The sequence below is a fragment of the Chlamydotis macqueenii genome, chromosome 12 (genome assembly GCF_036417535.1).
Source record: "Chlamydotis macqueenii isolate bChlMac1 chromosome 12, bChlMac1.mat, whole genome shotgun sequence".
Classification (NCBI taxonomy): Eukaryota; Metazoa; Chordata; class Aves; order Otidiformes; family Otididae; genus Chlamydotis; species Chlamydotis macqueenii.
Genome location: NC_141567.1, coordinates 11,267,581 through 11,286,384, shown reverse-complemented (window position 1 = coordinate 11,286,384; position 18,804 = coordinate 11,267,581). Strand labels below are relative to the sequence as shown.

The window sequence follows — 18,804 nt, the reverse complement described above, 5'->3', positions numbered from 1 at the left end:
TGCATAAAAAGTAAATGCAGCACTGGATTAATTTAACAATACTGGCATCTAAACTTGTATGCTCGCATTAATACGCACAGCTAGAATGATTCTGTTACTGTACACCTTTAGTCTTGCTTGATTTTATAAAAAACGACTTATCAAGAAGATAATTGTGGCAATGTTAGACATTTTCTTACTGGCTTTTTATTCCATCCACATGAGGAGGTGCAGCTAGCTGCATCTTTTTTAGGAACAGATAAAATGATAGCTTTAAAACAGCCCTTTTTTTGTAATTTGTTTCATACCCTGTACCTACTTGTTTTTAAACTATCAAATCATAGCAGCAGAAGAAAGACACTTAACTGTGCAGTAGGTCTTTGAATTTTTATTTTGTAAGATTCTACAAATTTAGGTATTACCATTACTAACTGGGGAGTCTTGGTTTCCCATGCTTTTGTCTTTGCTGTTGTTAACCTGGATGCTTGGTTTGGGTTGCCCGACCTGGAGCTGTGCAGCTTTATGTGAGCCCATTTTCCGTTCAACAAAATCGGGCTTTTTCACTGGCGGTGGTACCTTTGCCATGTTCCTAAGACAAATATTTGTTTCTTCTTGGAAAATGGCTACAGAATACTTTATCTGGTTTTATTCTGTGTGCTGTGACCTAAGTGATAATAACATAAATAATAATATAAAGGTTGTTTCTTTAGCTGTTCTCTGGAGATTCTAGCGTCTGGGAGTGCTGTAGCTGATTCCGATTCATGGTTCAGTAGACACTTTCTGCCACCTACTGCTTACTTTGGAACACTGCTGGCTGTTCATTTTAATTCTGAGCTTGACTGATGCCTCACCTTGCAGGGGTCTTTTTTTTTTTTTTTTGCCTCATGTAAATCTAAGAATGAAGTTATAGCAGCATAAATATTAATAAAGTTATTCATGCTAGGCAAAACAGTATGCACTAAGTTTCTTATGCAGTGTGTGAAGGCAGGAAAGATTATTTGATTGATTTATTTATTGATTTATTTATTTTTAAATCAAAGTGTAAGCTTACATTGGAGTAAACAGTTGCTTTTGGCACAAATATCACTGCTTTCCAGTACTTTGAAGTACGCTTGTACTTGCTTTACCTTTCTCAGTCCTTGGCAGTGATTTGTAGAAAAACGGGCGCTAGAACTGGACAGTCGCATCCCCACCACTCTGCGTCTTCAAACCAGTCCTTTGTGATACCAGTGCAGCCAAGAGCTCTTGTGATGTGACAAATTTAGTTTTCTCAAATATTCCCTCCGTAGATGATCAAACTAAAAGTGATGGTAAGAACAGCTGTTGTTAGTAGGTGACAGTGTCACAACAGTGCTGGTGTGGAGAACTTTAACTGTTTTCCTCCAGGCGGTAACTGTTGGCAGCCACGGATCTGGGAGGTTACGATCAACTCAAGTCCGTAACCTAACTGTTGCTCACGAAGTGTTGTGTAGCTATAAAGCACAGATGTTGGCCATACCTGATAACTCTTTCTTGGTTTTGCTCCTATCTGTCGATTTATCTCCACGATGTCGAGCCATGGGGTTTAAGAAAGGAAATAGAACAGTCTGCTTGGCAAACAGAAAAGCTGCCACAAATGTATTCAGCTTTTACGATCTTGCAACTTAATGAAGCAAATGGTTTAAGGTTTGATAAAGAATAATTTCAAAATTTGTACACATACAAAGGCAATAGTCTCTCAAGCTTAATTTACAGAAATAATTAATTTTACACTGTCATTTACACTGAGATGTAACACAAAATATGAGGCTGATCTATCCTGTTTAATGTGTTGCAATTAAAATACATCCCAGCACTGCTGTGAAGGCTAGACCATCTGTACACGTACTGGTCTGCAAAACACTGTATCTGTAAACTAGCAATTTATAGTTTATTGCCTTGATGAGCAAGACTTTTCTTCTGTCACCTGGGACTCATGTAAAGAGTAATATCCTCCCGTGTAAACAGAGCCTGCAAGAGTAATAATAGAACAGTTAGTATGAACTCTGTGCTAGCCCACTACCTGAAACCAGTGTTTCACCCCTCCAGCGCTCAGCTGACGTTGCTAGTTTTCCGTCTCTAAAATTGGGTAGTAGTAACGTCGGTAAACTGTGTATCAGAATGTATTTCTTAATTCTGTTTCGCTTCTGCTTCTACTTTTTTTTTTGCTTTTACCACTGCTTCTTTTTTGTTAGCCTTACAGATGCTATGATTTAGAGGTATGACAGAAGCATATCTCCAAGAAAAAATATTGAAGATGATGTGAGGAAATTACTGCTTTTCTTCTACATCACCTAGTGTTCCTAAAATTAATTTGAGATTGTGCTCACTATCAGGTAGGCCCTTTCCACGGAAGAATAATCCCCATGCTGGAGAACTCTCAGTCTAAGCGTAGACAGACGCATGGATGTTGCCCTGCGGAGGGGTCAGTATAATTAACAGACCAGGTGTTAATTGCTGCGTGCTGCGGCCTTGCCAGGAAAGCCCAGTTGCCTGGTGAGCGGGGAGTGTTACCCCTGGCTCCTGCAGCCACGCTGGGGTGCGAGTGTGCAGCCCAGCAGCGCGTGCCCAGCCCTCGCGCAGCAGCTTCCAACCCCTCATCCTGCCTGGACTTTACTGTCGCGGGAGGGTCAGGCAGCACTCCCCGCAGCTGCAGGAGGGCTCTGCGCTACAGGTCAGTAGTTATTCATCTGTGGTTTCTATGTTCCAAGTTAAGGTATTCGTTTAAGTAATTTCTTTATAAAAATTGCAGACCATGTCTGTAAGAAGTCTGTGGGGAAATATGTGTGGGACCATACAGAAGATATTTTAATATTTAAAGGCAATCCTAAAGATATATATTTAAGAACAAAAAACAGATCAACTTTCTTTTCTCACGGACAGAGATGAGGATAAAACTCTTAGGACAAAAAAAATGTGAAAAAAAAGGCTGTACTCTGACTATACCAGGGCAGCTGGGAACGGGAAGTCAGGAAGCTCGGATAAATTATTAAAATAGGGAGTTTGAGTGTTTTAAAATATGGGGTTATATCTCTTTAGAGAAGTCACTTGTATTACAAAGATATCTAATCTCCATGTCATATTTTTAAAGATAACTGATTGTGTCTTCTCCCAGTACATTTTCTGACTGGTAAAATCCATGAAAATGTAGGTGTTCAGCAGCTTTGAGAAATGAGCCTTTGTCTCTACGTGGGAATGCACTGTCATCTGAGGTTATTTATTATTGATCTAGTCAATCTTTTTTTTTTTTTAATTCAAATGTAATTATTCAGCTATTTATTCTGTCTATAGAAAAGGAGCACTAGATTAAGGTTTAGGGTTGCTGCTTACAGGTAACCTGATAAAATTTAGCTATTGAAGTATCAGCGGTCACTAGGTTACAGCTACTGTAGCGGTCGTGATTTTGCTTTAGGGAAGCCTGAAGTGAGTGACCTATGCTGAGTGGATCTAGCTGGGACTTCCAGGCTGGTGCCAGCTGAATATGCAGCTGGGTTTAGATCGGGGTTTGGCAGGGGTCCAGATCTAGGACTGGAGTTAAAAGTTTGTTTCAAAACTTAGAGAAGCACATCTATTAAGGATTTTGTTTTCAGATGCACTCAAAAGTGAGAAAAGGGAAGGCATTAGACTAAAATTCGGAGGGAGGGTTTATTTATGTGACAGTGTTTTCATGTAGAAGAATGTGCACATCTTCTGTGGAACTAGTATTAGATGTGCCAAGTCTTATGCAAGCAACAGGAAAAAAAAATTGTTTGTTTCGGAGGCCTTTTGACTTTGGGCTTTCTTACTTTTATTATGTTTACACACTTCCAGTCTGATGTAGCTGGTTCTATGTAGCTGTGGACAATGTTACAGAAACCTCACATAGATGTATGGAACTAAATTCTGAGGAGTTCCTCTGAAAGGGTAACTTGTATGTTGTCAAAATTAATGATACGTTTTGGCTGAACCTCCTGCTTGGACTTACTTTGTGTATTTTTCTGAGAGCAGTCGCTGAAGGGGAACGACAGCGTGCGTTTTTACAAGCAGGCAAAACAAGTCGTTCTAAGTCAGATGTGAAGTGCTGTGGCCTCAGCTCCAACAACCCCTGTACCTGGCAGGGAACGCCTGTGCGAACAGAGGTAAATTGCCAGGCTTGACTTTATGATTATTTGCTTTCAGCTGCAGCTGAAGCTTCTTTTCTACAAATAGAGGTTCAAAGTAACACAAAGCCTAAGACAAGTGGTGCAAGTGAGCTTAGAGTATTAGCCAGTTTGCCACTGGCTGGCCGCGAGGAGTGGCAATGCATTTGTGCTGAACGAATGACAACTGTGGAGCTGGGACAGAGAAGCTTCTTGTTTGGAAGCACAGGATGTGGCTGCAATGTGCCTGCCTGGATGTGCCAGGAGACTGACACACGTACTAATTTTCAATTTGACACCCTGCAGAATGTCTTGTTCCCTCTGCTTCTCAGTTGCATGCAGACAGCGGAACAGCCTGGTGGTATCTTCCCATTTAACTCCTCAATGCCTTTCCCCAATTCTTTATAGCTTTCCACAATTGCTCGTGTATCAGCTGAGCGGTTTTACCTGTGCAGAAGCTTTGTGCCAAGAGGAGAAGGTGGGGCCTGAGAAAGAAATAGCCTAACACACAGTTTGGATCTGTTGGTTGCTTGATGCCTATGAGTTGGCACAAGTTATTTTGTCTGTGTGTTTTACTCTCGGCACTAATCTCTGCATGACTTTTTTTGGCTTGACAAACATGACTTAGTGGATTAACAGCTGTTACTACTTCATGCTGTCACTATGCCATAAATCAAAGGACCCATAAAGTTTTAGGGGAAAACATTTTAAGGCTTGGCTCAGCAGTGGGCTGTGGTTAGCTGAACAGAAACAGGAGACTGGCAGCCCTGCTCTCTGCATGCACTTCACCGAGAGGATCCTCTTTCTCCGTGCATCCAGGTGAGCTACACCCTGATGCCAGCTTAGGACTCTTTGAGGTGCTCTTGTTTCCTAATAGTTCGTGTACTTTTTTTAACGTGGTAGGATTCCAGGCTTAAGTCTGATTTTTGAGATGGCAAGCAGGAAGAGCAGTTGGTTTGAAAATGGAAGGACGTGGAAAAAAACAAAAAAAAAAGAATATATATATATATATATATTAATGCAAACCCGCCGGCACAGCGGCCGTGATGCTGAAATCCGTTCAGCTTCCCTTCGAGCGCTGGCAGCTCCCGTGACGGGTTTGGGACCTTCACCTGAGCTCAGACACCCGGCCAGCACCGCACCGCACCGCACCGCACCGCGCACAGCGGCCTCCGCGACCCCCGGCTGCTGCGCAGGCACCGCGCGGCCCGGGCCCCTCCGCCCGCCACCCGAGCAGACCCCGGCCTTTGCCCGCCCGCGGCCGGCACCTCGCGCCGCCGAGCTCCGCCCTGCCGCGCCCACCGACCGGACCCGGCCCTTATCGCGGCCGGGGAGGCGGCGCGGTCCTTCCCCGCCCCCCGCAGCGCTCGGCTGTCGGCGCAACAGGCAGGCAAGTGCGCGGCATCGCGGCTCGGGGCCCACCGGCCCGCCCCCGCGCGAGGGGGCCGGCCCCGCCTGAGGGCGCGGGGGTCCTGGGTTCCCCCCCCCGGCCAGCGGGGCCGAGGGGTCCGGCCGGGGTATGAGGGCGCGGGGGTCCCGGGTTTCCCCCGTGGGGAGCGGGGCCGAGGGGTCCGGCCGGGGTGTGAGGGCGCGGGGGTCCCGGGTTTCCCCCGTGGGGAGCGGGGCCGAGGGGCCGGCCGGGGTGTGAGGGCGCGGGGGTCCCGGGTTTCCCCCGTGGGGAGCGGGGCCGAGGGGCCGGCCGGGGTGTGAGGGCGCGGGGGTCCCGGGTTTCCCCCGTGGGGAGCGGGGCCGAGGGGTCCGGCCGGGGTGTGAGGGCGCGGGGGTCCCGGGTTTCCCCCGTGGGGAGCGGGGCCGAGGGGTCCGGCCGGGGTGTGAGGGCGCGGGGGTCCCGGGTTCGCCCCGGCGAGCGGGGCCGAGGGAGGCGGCGGCCCTCGGCCCCGGGGTGGGAGGGCTGGGCCGGCGGGGCAGCGTGCGGGCCTGGGGTTCTGCGGCGGCAACAGCGGCCTGGCTGACGCGGCCGGGGAGCACCCTGCTTCGGGGCTTCCTGGGCTTCTGCGGGAGCGGGTGCTGCTGGTTCTGGCCGCGGGTGAGGAGGAGCGGGGTGCAGCCGGGGCCTCGCCGTCCCTTGGCGGCACCCCCAGCCGTGGCGGCTCGGCACTGTTGCGTGCCCGGTTGTGCGGTACCGCATCTCGGGCGTGGAGCCGGGTTTACCGACAGGCGGCACCTGCCAGGGCTGCGTTTGCTTCCCCTCAGTCCTGGGCCTGTCCGAGCTGGGCAGCGTTCGCCGTGGCAGATCACCGGCGCACCCTGAGCCGCCGGCTCAGGTGCTGGCAACAGTTTCCCTGCTGAGGGATGCGTGGGGCGTGCAGGCTTTGCGACGGGCAAAAACCTGCTGCCTGCGGGCTGCCTGTGAGCACCTGTGCGCGGGGGGAGCGTTTGAACTGTTCATCCCTGGCCACTGCTTAGAGGGTAGTTGCCATGATCTTTACGCTTGCTAGTTAGTCTTCTTTAACTTGGTTTGTTCTAACTGCCCGCGACAAATGGCTCATAAACTGGCTCAATGAAGCAGTCAGCCTTGGGAGCCGAGCGCACGACAGGTAGTCCAGAGACAAAAAAACCTGTGGTTGTCCTGAGCATCTCTGCATGAAGTGTCGTGCTTCAGTTAAATGTCTGTCCCAGGCACTGCTTGTGTCTCTCAAGGCTTGTTCACTGGCTGTGAATCTACAGACCTGGCAAGAGGATGGCGTAACGCTGGGTATTCTGCCGGTGTCCCTCGGCTCTGAGGATGTACCTGTTCTGTGATACCTCCTCTGCGCAGGCAGTACTGCAAAACCAGCAGTGACAACGTGCCTTCCGTGTTAGATCAGCCAGTGGGCCGAACAGCTGCATGTGAGATGAGATTTGAGTGTTCCTGCTTGTAATTCACCACTTCCCTTTAATTTGCCAGCACTGTATTTCTGACTTGTCTGTGTCTTTATTGATTAGAAGTTGATTTTATTTACTTGTGGCCGTTAATACATGGAGAACTGTAGCCAAAGATAACTTTTACACTTTGAGCTTGTTATTGTAGGTTACAGCAAAAGGTGTCATGAATGCAGTTGGGTGGATTTTAGCTGCTCCGGTTTGGGTTCTGCACAGAACTGCCTGAGGAACACTTATCTTGTTCAGTTAAATCTTCTGTGTTCTTGGATAAAGATTGGAATTGGTTAAAATACACAAAAATATTAAATTGTAATGCATTACTTAATTTAATTTTATTTTTTTCAGCAAGGTTCTGCTTTAAAGAAAAGTTTAAAAAAAGTTGGTCGCCAATTCACTTCCTCCACCGTGCTTATAGAATTGTCATTCATTTGTTTTTTAAGAACAGCTTGAGGAAGATAGCTCCTCGTTGTTTGTTTTCTCAGTCCCTTAAAAGGCAATAAGCCACCAACTGTGGAAAACAGTGTTTTCTATTTACTTTTTTTTTTTTTAACTGAGAAGTCACTATTTTAATGTTTGTACTACCTTAAGCTGCTTAATGGCATTTAAACACTAAATAATACTGAGCTCTTCTGGTCAGTCGTAACTGTAATTTTTGTAAAGTGTCTTTTCTTCTGTATTAATTAAACAGACTTATTCTAAAAGCATGCAAACAAATAGCCCTACAGTAAAAGGGAGAGTTATGAACAAAGGTGTGACAGTCACTGACTATCTTCAAGCTAAGCCTGTTTAAAAAAAGTCTTTTTAAAAAAAAAGGAAAAAAAACCCAAAAACTAAAAAACCACCAGCTTTGAAATGCTAGCTCTCCTGGTAGAAATGACATTCTTTGTGGACTCACAGTGAGTCACATCACCCTGATTTTTACGTGGTGCTAGGTGAGTTATGCTGCAGTAGCGTTACATAAGCTGCCGACGCTGGAGCAAATCATTGTGTCTTGAAAGCATTCATAGAACAGACTTATCTCTCCTGGTGACAGAACTAATTTTAAACAGCAGAGCTATCTCGGGCTAAGCAGACCCCTCACAAAGGCAGAGAAGTGTATTGTAGGCTTTACCTTTCTAGGCTCTGCTCTAAGATTCGTGTATGGATCTTCATTAGCAACGTGATCTCATGCTACCTAAGGCTGCTATCAGCTGTCACGTTTTGTTGTGCATAGTTTAAAGGATGATGGACAGGTGTGCTGTGTGTTAAAATGGTCTTGTAAAAGCTTAAAATTTCAGCTCAGTTCAGTAGGCTAACTATGAATTTTCCCTTTTACCTTAATTTCAGTTCTGTAATTCCCCTGTTCCTTCACCTCCAGTGCCCAAAGTTGATGTGTTTTTGACTGACTTGATCGTACAGCTGCTGTCTAACTTGGGGGTTTAATATGAAGGATTTTGCTGTTCTTCTGAAAAGAAGAGCTGTCTACAAATGACACTTCAGGCTGTTTCAGAGTATACAGAAACAAACAAACAGCAACATAATACTGCATTCTCATCAATTAGGCTGCTGTTAGTTAAGGCACATCTAGTTTGTCCTTATGAGCATGCTTACTTCAAAATCTGCTTGGTCAGAGAGCATGGTTATTCCTTAGTTAGCATTACAAAAGTGAAGTCTTTTTCTCTCGATCTGAGCCTGCTGTGTGCTGTCAACCAGCAGGCCACTGTGCCTGTTGTGTATATTTAATAAAACCCAAAGCAAAATCCTGTGTTTGTGAGCTTCCGGAAACAGGATGTCCCTCTTAAAACGCTATTGCAAACGGAAGTTGCAAAACTTACTCTTCACAAGTAATTTCTCTCTGACTTGGAGAAAGCAGCGCACATCTCCATCAGGTAACTTTTATTTCTAGGGCTGGAACAACTTCCTCGCCTTGCTCGAGCAGTCTGTCCGCTATCTCTAAATAACTGCCTGCACTAGATAGATAACAAACAGCCTTCTAAAGTGAAACTAACTTATTCTAGAGTTGGGGTTTTTGTTTTGAATGGGGAGGAGGATGGGAAGAATGTGTCTGCATCTTGGAAACTTCCTGTAAAACAAAATGATTAAAATTGTTCTTACAGTGGACACATATGAGATTTTGCTTCTCTATCCCAAATTAATTGTACCATAGAGGTTAATAATGGGACTTTAGAAAGAATTTGGGGCACACAGAGATAACAGATGTTAAGATAGCACATGAAGGTGCAGAATGAATTGCTCAACTACAGCTAGCATAGTGGAGAATTTTTGAAGCTGACCTTGGAAGATTTTCTTTAAAATATTTGAGGTTTCTAAGTTAGTTTTCAAACTCCTGTCTGTAAGTACCATAAATGAGTTCTACCCTTTTTAAGTGGAAAAAGTTGGAATTCTTGCCCAATGACTCAAGGAATTAAACAAAGGGGAGCAGATATAGAACACAGAAAAGTCTTGTCGTAAGTTGCTTTTCAGGTTATAATGTTTACTCATTCTTATTGGCAATGTGGCAATAAGGAACTGAATTAAAATTCAGTTTATACCTGTTTTATCACTGAAAAGCTAAAAGCTGATATTCAGCATGTGCAAACAATGGATTTAGAACAGGAAAAGCTCTCATTCACTCTAGCAGACAGAAGGAAACGTGGGTTAACCTTGACTGTCTTCTAGATAACGCAACTGCGTTAATTACCCAGTGCTACAATTGTCAATATATATCACGCTTTAGGGTGCTGGCTGTCACTTGTTGGTGATGGGCTGTAGCAAGGATAGGTACAGGTTTCTGACGTTTGTTTCTAGCTACTTTGGTACTGTAAAAGCTAAGAGGTGACCATGGATAGAGAACTATTTGGGATACACTCGAAGATCCCAGATCTAGGAAGATGTCAACTTGTTTCGTTGAACTTTGTTTTCCCATTAAGTTAAGGGCTCACTACTGCTCCTGCAAGGACAGGCTAATACACACGCCCTTGCTCAAAGCACCATAGAACTGGGCACGCTTACCCTAATGGCTTGCACCCCTCAGAGGTGGCGAGAAGGGGTATGACTGGTGTGTGCATATGCTGGTACATCCTAACGTTAAAATACAAATGTGATGATGTGTTTGGTTGACACATTACAGTTAGTGGAACGGCACTCAGTATGTTCACACAACTACCTTGTTCAATATTGCAGTGATCTACAACACCCAGCAAATTCTTGTTCCGTTTTGTGGCACTCATCTCTTCAGGACTGTAACATTACAGCTGGAGTTACAGTGTATGCATCGCCTGTGCTGTAGGATCAGACACACTTTCCTGCCACAATAACTAGAAAATGTTCTTATGTTTTGTTAGAATTCCCTTGCTTGTATGAAATTTCAATTTCCTGGCAGAGGCCATGATTGACTTTTTTCTTCCCTAAATTGATTACCATCCATTTGCAAATTAGTGGTTTAGCTGCAACAAAGGCTTAGTATTGTAATTCTTGCCTTGAAGACTCATCCAGGTATATACATAAATATAAAATCTAACTTCTGTAATTGTTACTGGTACCTTTGCTTATCTTGTAGCTTCCCACTTACCGAAAGATGTCAGCAATTGGAGTAGTGTCCTCCTGTTCCTGTCTCCGTCCTAGTGTATGGCTGCTGAAACTAGAAATGCAGAAGATGAGCTCCTTGGGTTTACATACAGCAGCCAGGTGCGCTGCCAAGGATTATTATGAAGTACTTGTGCTGGGTGGAGGCACTGGTGGAATCACCATGAGTGCTCGGATGAAGAGGAAAGTGGGGGCAGGAAACGTGGCTGTTGTTGAGCCAAGCAAGGTAAATCTTCCTCGGATGTAAAGCATCAAAAAGAATAAGCATTTTACATATGTGACCACATTGGTTTGATTCTCATCACTCTCCAACCCCACACGTTTTCAACCGTGGAGAGGAAGCCAACTAGCCATCTTTTAGAAGGCTTTGCATGAAATTTGTTGCTCTGTGATAGAGATACAGGCATCCCTCCAGCTTTGTCATGCAAACCTTTTTGTTTTTTATACAGCTTCCTTTGTTAAGAATAATACAATGTTAAGAGCACGTTGCTGCCTATTTGGAGTGATATGCCTTCATCCCGAAGTCCCTTTAAACAGTTCTTAAATGTCCATTTGAACATTTCTTTCAGACTCATTACTATCAGCCTCTGTGGACCCTGGTTGGCGGTGGTGCAAAGCAGCTGGCAACTTCTGCGCGTCCAACAGAAAGCGTAATGCCTAAAGGTGTTGAGTGGATCAAATCTCGAGTTACAGCGTTGGATCCAGATAAGAACTGCGTCTGGCTGGAGAATGATACCAAGGTAATAATGTTTAAAAAAAAAAAAAAAAAAAGAAGAAAAAAAAAGAAGTTATTCTTAGTCTCTTATTCTATGTCATGAGTTGTCTGTCCACCTCCTGCAGATCCCCCTGGAACTGCCTATTGAGCAAGACCTTCCTCCAGAATCTAGGAGGCCAGGAAATTCCACTTAGTCTTATGAGAAGTACTTGATCCTAAAATCTGTTTCTAATAAAAATTGTTGTAGATAATTAGGTTAGAATAACATAAACTTAAAATATCGTTATCATTAGTCTTTTCCCTGTTTATAATGAACTGAACACAAAAGAAAATATTTTGCTCCTAATGCTTGGTTTTGTGCATAGCAAAGGCTGTGTGTATAACTCGCAATGCAGTTAGCATTTTAACTATAAACTGTTCTTAATTATGTTACTAATGCTTCCTGTATCTCCTTCTCTTACAACTCTGTTGCTCTCAGATAACTTAAATTTGCTTTGAGGTAATGTTTTGGTTTTTTCAGTCTAAAATAATTTTTTTTTTCTCCCCTCCCTTACACAACAGGTATCTTACAAGTATCTGATAATTGCCCTTGGGATTAGTCTGCATTACGAAAAGGTATTTGTAGCACAGTTATAATGTTTTCAGTAGTTCTAATGGCATCACGTACCCTTATGATTCAGTAAAGTAAATGGCTTTTCAGTACGCTTTTTTTTTAATGCAAGATATTGAACACTAATACGAATTAAAGAGCCAGAATACAGCCTAATGACTTTACTCCTTCCACAGATCTCTATGTAATAACCCAAATTACCTTTAGGAAAATCTTTTAAGAGAGCTTTCTTGCGTCTCTATGGCAATATTAGCAGACGGGGCAGCAAGTTAAATCTAAGACTTAAAGGCAATCTGTAATAATGAGATAATAAGGTGTGCTGACTGTAGTCTGAAGCATCTCCAATGTAAACATAAGTGAAAAACACACAGCAGTCAGTAAAATCTGTCTTGCCAAATTAATTTGGCCCTCTTTCACCTTTCTTAAAGGATGCACTTCAAAAGGAACCAGCTGAGTTGCCACGCTAGTGTTTAAATAGACCCTGGGGCCCTTCCCATCTGTGAGGTTTCCTGTGCACTTTATACAGTGGCACTCAGAGGAAAATGTTAATATCACTGTATGGCGCAAATGTTAATATCACTGTATGGTGCAAGAATGGCTGTAGCGCTGTGTAGGAGGAGGAGAACACAAAGACATTTGAGCAATTTGACTCCAGTGGTTTTAACCTGATGTGAATATGATGTCGTACCTGATAATATATTTGGGAGTTATTCAAAGAGATACTCGGGGCATTCATAAAGCAAGAGCTAGCCTTAGTTAACTATAGTCACATCAGATAAATTCTGGTGATGAGGTCAGTGGAATGAGGAATTGCATTGTGTTCAGTGACCCTCTCAGTCTTCCTATGTCTGCAGGACAACCCGAGAAAACCAAATTCACTATTCAGTAGTAGAAACCACATGATACAGTTAATCACTATTACTCTGTAGTGAATAAAATTCATAGTAACAGATTTACATGGCTTTAAAACAAAAAGTGGCCAGTTTAAAAAGAGGGATGTTTTCTCTTATCCATCTTCACCAACAGCATACTTCCTGGTGTAGACTGTTAACGTCCCAGATACGTTTTGCATGCAACATGATTCGGTTTTCTCACTGAATTTCTGTAGTCCATTATTTTGAAATGGGGACAACAGCCTTTCTCACAAGGAGATGCTCTGGTGTAGTAGGAGTAGTAGGGAAATTATTGGGTTAAAAGAAAATTACTCTAGGAAATACAGGTATCTGCAGCTGACCACTGAAGAGTTTAATTCACCTTATAAGTTTTCATAATGCCTTCCCCTGCCACCCCCCCATTATTTGTACTTATGGTGATGTGGTAGTGACTTTATATATTCTTACCCAAATTTCATGCGCTCGTCTGCAAAAACTTGGGTCTGGGTCTGCACTGAACACTTATGCTACAAATGTTGCAGACCAGAGTAATTTCAGTAAATGTTACATCTACTAAATCATCTAATGGAAGTATCTGATTGCTAGGCTTATTTTAAAAATGCCAACTAAGAGGTATGTACGGGCTTTCTTTTTGCTAGAGGCTTCTTAACTAGCTGTTTCTCAAGTCTGCATTTAATATTTGATGATGGTGACAAAATTTTTGCCATCTATAGTTTAAACCTTGATTTCATTTTCTTAGATCAAAGGCTTGCCTGAGGGTTTTCATCACCCTAAAATAGGTTCCAATTATTCAGTTCATACGGTAGAGAAAACATGGAAAGCTTTACAAGATTTCAAGGAAGGAAATGCTATCTTCACTTTTCCAAATACTCCGGTGAAATGTGCAGGGGCTCCTCAGAAGATCATGTATTTATCAGAGGCCTACTGGAGGAAAGTAAGTATTTTACTCTCTCTGCCAGTGCTTGTGCCCACAGTTGCAAGGAAGGCTTGTTCTAAGGGGTTCATAATATCTTTAAAACAAATTAAAACCACATGAGAGGAATGTGACTCAGGATTATTAAATTAAAGTGACTGAGTTGCTTTGTCTATTATTAATGTAAAATAAATGAAGGTAATAAATATTTACCATATATTTAATACTGGAGAAACCTGTAGAATTCAGAATCCACAAGGAAAGAACTGCTTACGGTGCTTCAGGGAAGCTATAGATACAACTGTTCGCAGCCTGATTTGTAACTTCACGTGGTGCACTAAAATAATGCTGGCTGGAATGAAGTAATTCGTGTTACTTTAAGTACTTAATACCTGTTACCATTTGCCTTTCTGCTGGTCTGAAAACTGGCTATCCAGGGGGGTCTTAGCCAGGCTGTGAAAGCAAGCTTCCTGGTAAACAAAAGACAACTTCAAATGGAAGTGTCAGGCTCGTATGTGTTTAAGTTTCATGAGCTATCTACTGGGCGAGTATCTGAATACTGCATAGAACTGAAGGTTGCAGAAAGCTGTTTAATGCTAAGCTGCTGCAAGCGCTTCGCCTGTATACAGCAGTTCCTCAGTGAATTGCAGCCACCTCTTCTCACTAGCAATTTGTGAGTGGAGTGTCTTCAATACTTCACACAGGAAGGGCAAAGATTATCTTTTCTAGCTTCTAACACAGTGTGAAATAGCTGTATCTCAAGAGTTCTAATGTTAATACTTTGTTAATAATTAAACTGCATTAATAGTTGTATCAGCTTTTCAGTACTGCGGGATAGTTCTTTTGTCTCTGCTAGCTTGGCAGTTTCTTCATAGAAAATGCTAATTTGATCTCTCTGTGCAGACAGGAAAACGATCCAAAGCAAACATAATGTTCAACACTTCACTTGGTGTAATTTTTGGTGTTAAGAAGTATGCTGATGCATTGTCTGAAATAATAAAGGAGAGGAATATTACTGTTAACTACAAGCGCAATCTTGTAGAAGTTCGAGCAGACAAGCAGGAAGCTGTGTTTGAAAACTTGGACAAACCTGGAATGACTGAAGTTCATCAGGTCAGCAGCGTTCAGACCTCTAGTTGAGTCCTATTGCTTTTCCTTGTATACTGTAACGTCACTGCCACGCTATAACAATGTAACATCTGCTTTGTTGTATGCTGCCATTACGTCCTCAGAGTACCACCTCTAACTTTAGCGGAAGATTAAAAAGTTTGAAACTACAGTGGAGAGAAGAAAAAAATATTTCATAAACCATGCCTGGAGCCCTGTATGCCTTGTTAGTATAACTCGGGAATGCATTCTATATATTTGTGTTTAAAAAAAAAAAAAAAAAAAACCAAACAAACCAAGAAAAGCCTTATCCACACTGCTCTTACTGCCTTATATCAACACAGGTATGATTTGCTCTGATAAACTAGCCATCGAGTGCCTTTTCTTTCTGTCTAGTATGAAATGCTTCATGTCACACCCCCGATGGGGCCACCTGATGTACTCATCAACAGTCCTGTCTCGGATGAAATTGGCTGGGTGGATGTAGACAAGGAAACTCTACAACATAAAAAGTATCCGAATGTATTTGGTATCGGAGACTGCACCAACCTTCCAACATCAAAAACTGCTGCAGCTGTAGGTAAAGTTGTATGTATGTGTTTGTGTGCGTAATGAAGAGTGTGGAAATGACAGTAAGTTTTTTGTTTAGTTTGTTACTCCTGAAGTCTTGACTTCAATTATTTCCAGCTTTCAAAAAGACCCAAGTCTCCTGTAGCTACAGACCATGCTCATGCCATTGGCCCACAGTTCTCTTGTTCCAAATGCCTCACAGATGAACTAATTCTATTTTCTGTGTTCACAGAATGGCATAAAATGGGTGTACTGCTCTTGCATTCTGTCATCATTCAGTAACAAAACTTTCTGCTCTATCTTAGCAGCTCATGCGTATGTGTCAGCTAACTGATAAGTCACTATTGAAGAATCACATGTTCTGTACTTGTAGCCACAGGGTCGAATATAAAAACACTTTGGGCATACGGTCTCACAACTAAAAAAAAAAAATGCAAATAAGAGGGCTTAAAAAAAACGGCTCTACAGTATGTTATTGGTGTAACTTGAAGAATGGTATAGTCAGCTATTCCAGCAAAAGGGTCTAGAATTACTTCCCTTACAGCACTCAAAACGAAACAAAACTTCAGTGTGCCAGAATCACAGCGTTTGGGAAGACTGAGCAAGTATAATGTAGCATAGGAGAATGGGCACAGGCTAAAAACATAAAGCTCAAGTTTCATTAAGCTTTAGCATGCTGAAAACAGTGAGGCCAAAGCATTATTCCAAATACTGTCTTTTCTTATCTGGGATTGTAAACTTTCCAAACTGAGTTGACATACAAGTTGCATTAGAGCTAAATTGTTCAACAAAATGCCCAGCTAGTAGTGTTTACTCTAGTAAAGACAATAATTGCTGTCTGAAACAAAACCTTAATATACCTTTCCCCCCCCCCCCCCCCTTTTCTTCTGTAGCTGCACAGTCTGGAGTGCTTGATAAAACTATTTCCCTGGTAATGAAGAACCAGTTGCCAATGAAAAAGGTACCTACAGCTCTTGTCTTGGGGAGAAGTTATCTTGGATGTTTTCTCCGTTCTTATGCAGGAAGTCTTGCAGCTGAACTGGAAGGCAGGAAAGGCTTTGTATGACCCGTTGGGGTACTCAGTGGCTAAATGCTGCATGTCAGAATAGTAATTTAGTTGCACAATTCGTATTCTTGATACTGACACTAAAATATTATCTATTTAATTCTTTGACTTCCGAGTTGTAAGAAGCTGAAAAGCTAGTCTAGGTTCTTCACCAATGCAAGTGACTTACTTAGAGTAAAACTGTTGACTAGTATAATCCCAACTCCAAGAAAAATCTTGCAAACTTTACACATCTGTATGATGTTAAACTTGCCTCCCCTGTACAGAATGTGTTTTTTTTTAAGGAGTTAAATTGAAGGTTTTGTACTACAGATGTTAAGACTATAACTGTGTTCAAGTTTCTCTTTGAGACTTGGCTTTCATTTTACATATGGCTTCTGAATTAATATTCTTTGGGGTACTGACCTGAACGTCATCATCCATACTCCTGTGATCCTCTGGAAGTTCTTACAACCAGATTCAAGAACCTGTTTGTATACAGTCTGTTAAAGCCACCACTGGTCACAATAATAAAGAGCAATTAATGACAGAAAGCCCTATTGTTCTAGGTTAGTTTTAATTTAAGCAACGTTGTTAAATAAATCTACAATCTACTTTGAAATAGAATGGCTTAGTATTATGGTTATTAAACCATAATTAGCTTAGCAGCCTTCCAGCTTCACTGGTATTAATGCTATAAATGCAGAAACCTAGTAATTATTTTTGAAATATGAATATTAACAATATGGCTCGTAATACCTCAGCATTTAGACTTTACTCAGATTACTGAAAAGGGGCTGTTCTTCATTGCAGTATGATGGATATACTTCCTGTCCACTGGTAACAGGCTACAACAAGGTTATTCTAGCAGAATTTGACTATGATGCTCAGCCTTTGGAGACCTTTCCCATTGACCAGAGCAAGGAGAGAGTAACCATGTACCATATGAAAGCTGATATGATGCCTTTTCTCTATTGGAACGCACTACTTAAGTAAGTATTTCAATTCTGAGCAGGCAGAGCTGCTGTGATTATTCAAGAAAAAGTCAGGAACAGATACCTGTTTGGGCTTAGTTCCTTGCTGGAATAGAAGCAAATGAAGCGCAGCCTGAGTCATGACTAAGACCTCAACTTTCTGAGGATTCTGTGCACTTTGCTATTAATGGGGGTTTGTTCAAGCAGACTAGGGTTGAATTGCACAGGACACCTCTTGCCCAAGTGAAAACCTCACTGAAACAAACCTTTAACACTCATCTCTTAGCAAGTATGGTATCAAAACAAAAAAACCCTCCCCTCAAACATGTATACATACATAAAACTTAAAACAATTTTCTTCATTTCTAGGGGATACTGGGGAGGACCAGCTCCTATCAGGAAGCTCATGCATCTGGGCTTGAAGTAACTGCTGGTTCTGAGTGTTGGTCAAACCCTTTTGAAGAAAAAGGACTGGTCTCACAATGGATCAATCATAGCTTCCCCTCTTGGACAACGCTCTAGTCAACTGATTTTTCTTTTTTTTTTTAATTCTAAAATACCCCTCCCCTGCCTGGGGAATTAAGGGATTAAGCCTTTATCTACTCTTTCACTGTTCTTCTATGCAAAATATGGCCTTAAACTATTTCTGTACATACACAGGAGTTTGAACCAGTGTGAACTTGCCTTAAGCTACAGAACACTACTGAAATCTTCTACAGCAATCAATAATTTGTTGTCATGTATGTAAAATTTTCTCTCTGATTGTAAACTGAAGTGTTGTCTAAATTTGAGATCAATGTGTGCACTGGACTTAACAGAATTATTCAATGCTGGTAAAATGGCCTGAAAGCCTCTTATTGGTCTCCCATTTCTGAAGAGCAAAATCAATCCTTATTTATTCATTAAGAAGCATACTTGCTGCCTCATTAGATGGATTATAGAAATTCATGCAGGTATTGAACTCAAAGCAGTATGTGTGTGTGTGTGTGTATACAGACTCACTCCGAGGATAGTTGTGCCACTTCACATCAGTTCCACTATTATGGTTTGCTCTCACAGGCTAAGAGCATAGTGAAAAGAATTTGTAATAGACTGGGGCCTGGGAGAAGACAGAGGTCATCTGAGGCCACATACTAGGCTGCAGCACAAATAAAGATTACAGACAGGGGGGCAAGTGCTTTTTAATTATGACCATTATAACTCAGTTTGAAGGGAAGATTGAACAAAGTTGAATTTAAGAGTTGAGAGTCTTCACAGAAGCTGGAACTTTAGTGGCAGTCAGGTAGACAGCGCAGAGCAAACAGGACTCATCTTCATTCACAAGAATCAGCAGCGGTAGCTTATTTCTAAACAGAAAGATATACATGAACATATTTCAAGTTATAGCTTCATGCTTTTTCAACATAGCCTTTCAA

General features: G+C 42.5%; 1 protein-coding gene across 2 annotated transcripts; it reads left to right on the top strand.

The window, feature by feature from the left end:
* The first annotated feature begins 6,224 nt into the window (after positions 1-6,224).
* Positions 6,225-18,243, top strand: SQOR (sulfide quinone oxidoreductase). Of its 2 annotated transcripts, XM_086757652.1 has the most exons (11): positions 6,225-6,965; positions 8,325-8,866; positions 10,537-10,788; positions 11,132-11,302; positions 11,839-11,892; positions 13,520-13,714; positions 14,597-14,806; positions 15,197-15,380; positions 16,264-16,331; positions 17,229-17,407; positions 17,759-18,243. In XM_086757652.1, exons 3-11 carry the CDS (start codon positions 10,555-10,557, stop codon positions 17,814-17,816), a joined length of 1,353 nt encoding a protein of 450 aa, XP_086613778.1. In that variant the 5' UTR covers positions 6,225-6,965; positions 8,325-8,866; positions 10,537-10,554; the 3' UTR covers positions 17,817-18,243. The 2 variants fall into 2 exon arrangements, with proteins under 2 accessions (XP_086613778.1, XP_086613780.1); XM_086757654.1 differs by lacking the exon at positions 8,325-8,866.
* Positions 18,244-18,804: the final 561 nt, after the last annotated feature.

What these genes read in the sequence shown, in the direction of transcription:
- SQOR (XM_086757654.1), top strand. Translation starts at nt 10,555, where the DNA reads ATGTCAGCAATTGGAGTAGTGTCCTCCTGTTCCTGTCTCCGTCCTAGT. An exon ending in CTGTTGTTGAGCCAAGCAAG is followed by an intron (nt 10,789 to 11,131) that starts GTAAATCTTCCT and finishes CATTTCTTTCAG; the next exon opens with ACTCATTACTATCAGCCTCT. An exon ending in TATTGGAACGCACTACTTAA is followed by an intron (nt 17,408 to 17,758) that starts GTAAGTATTTCA and finishes CTTCATTTCTAG; the next exon opens with GGGATACTGGGGAGGACCAG.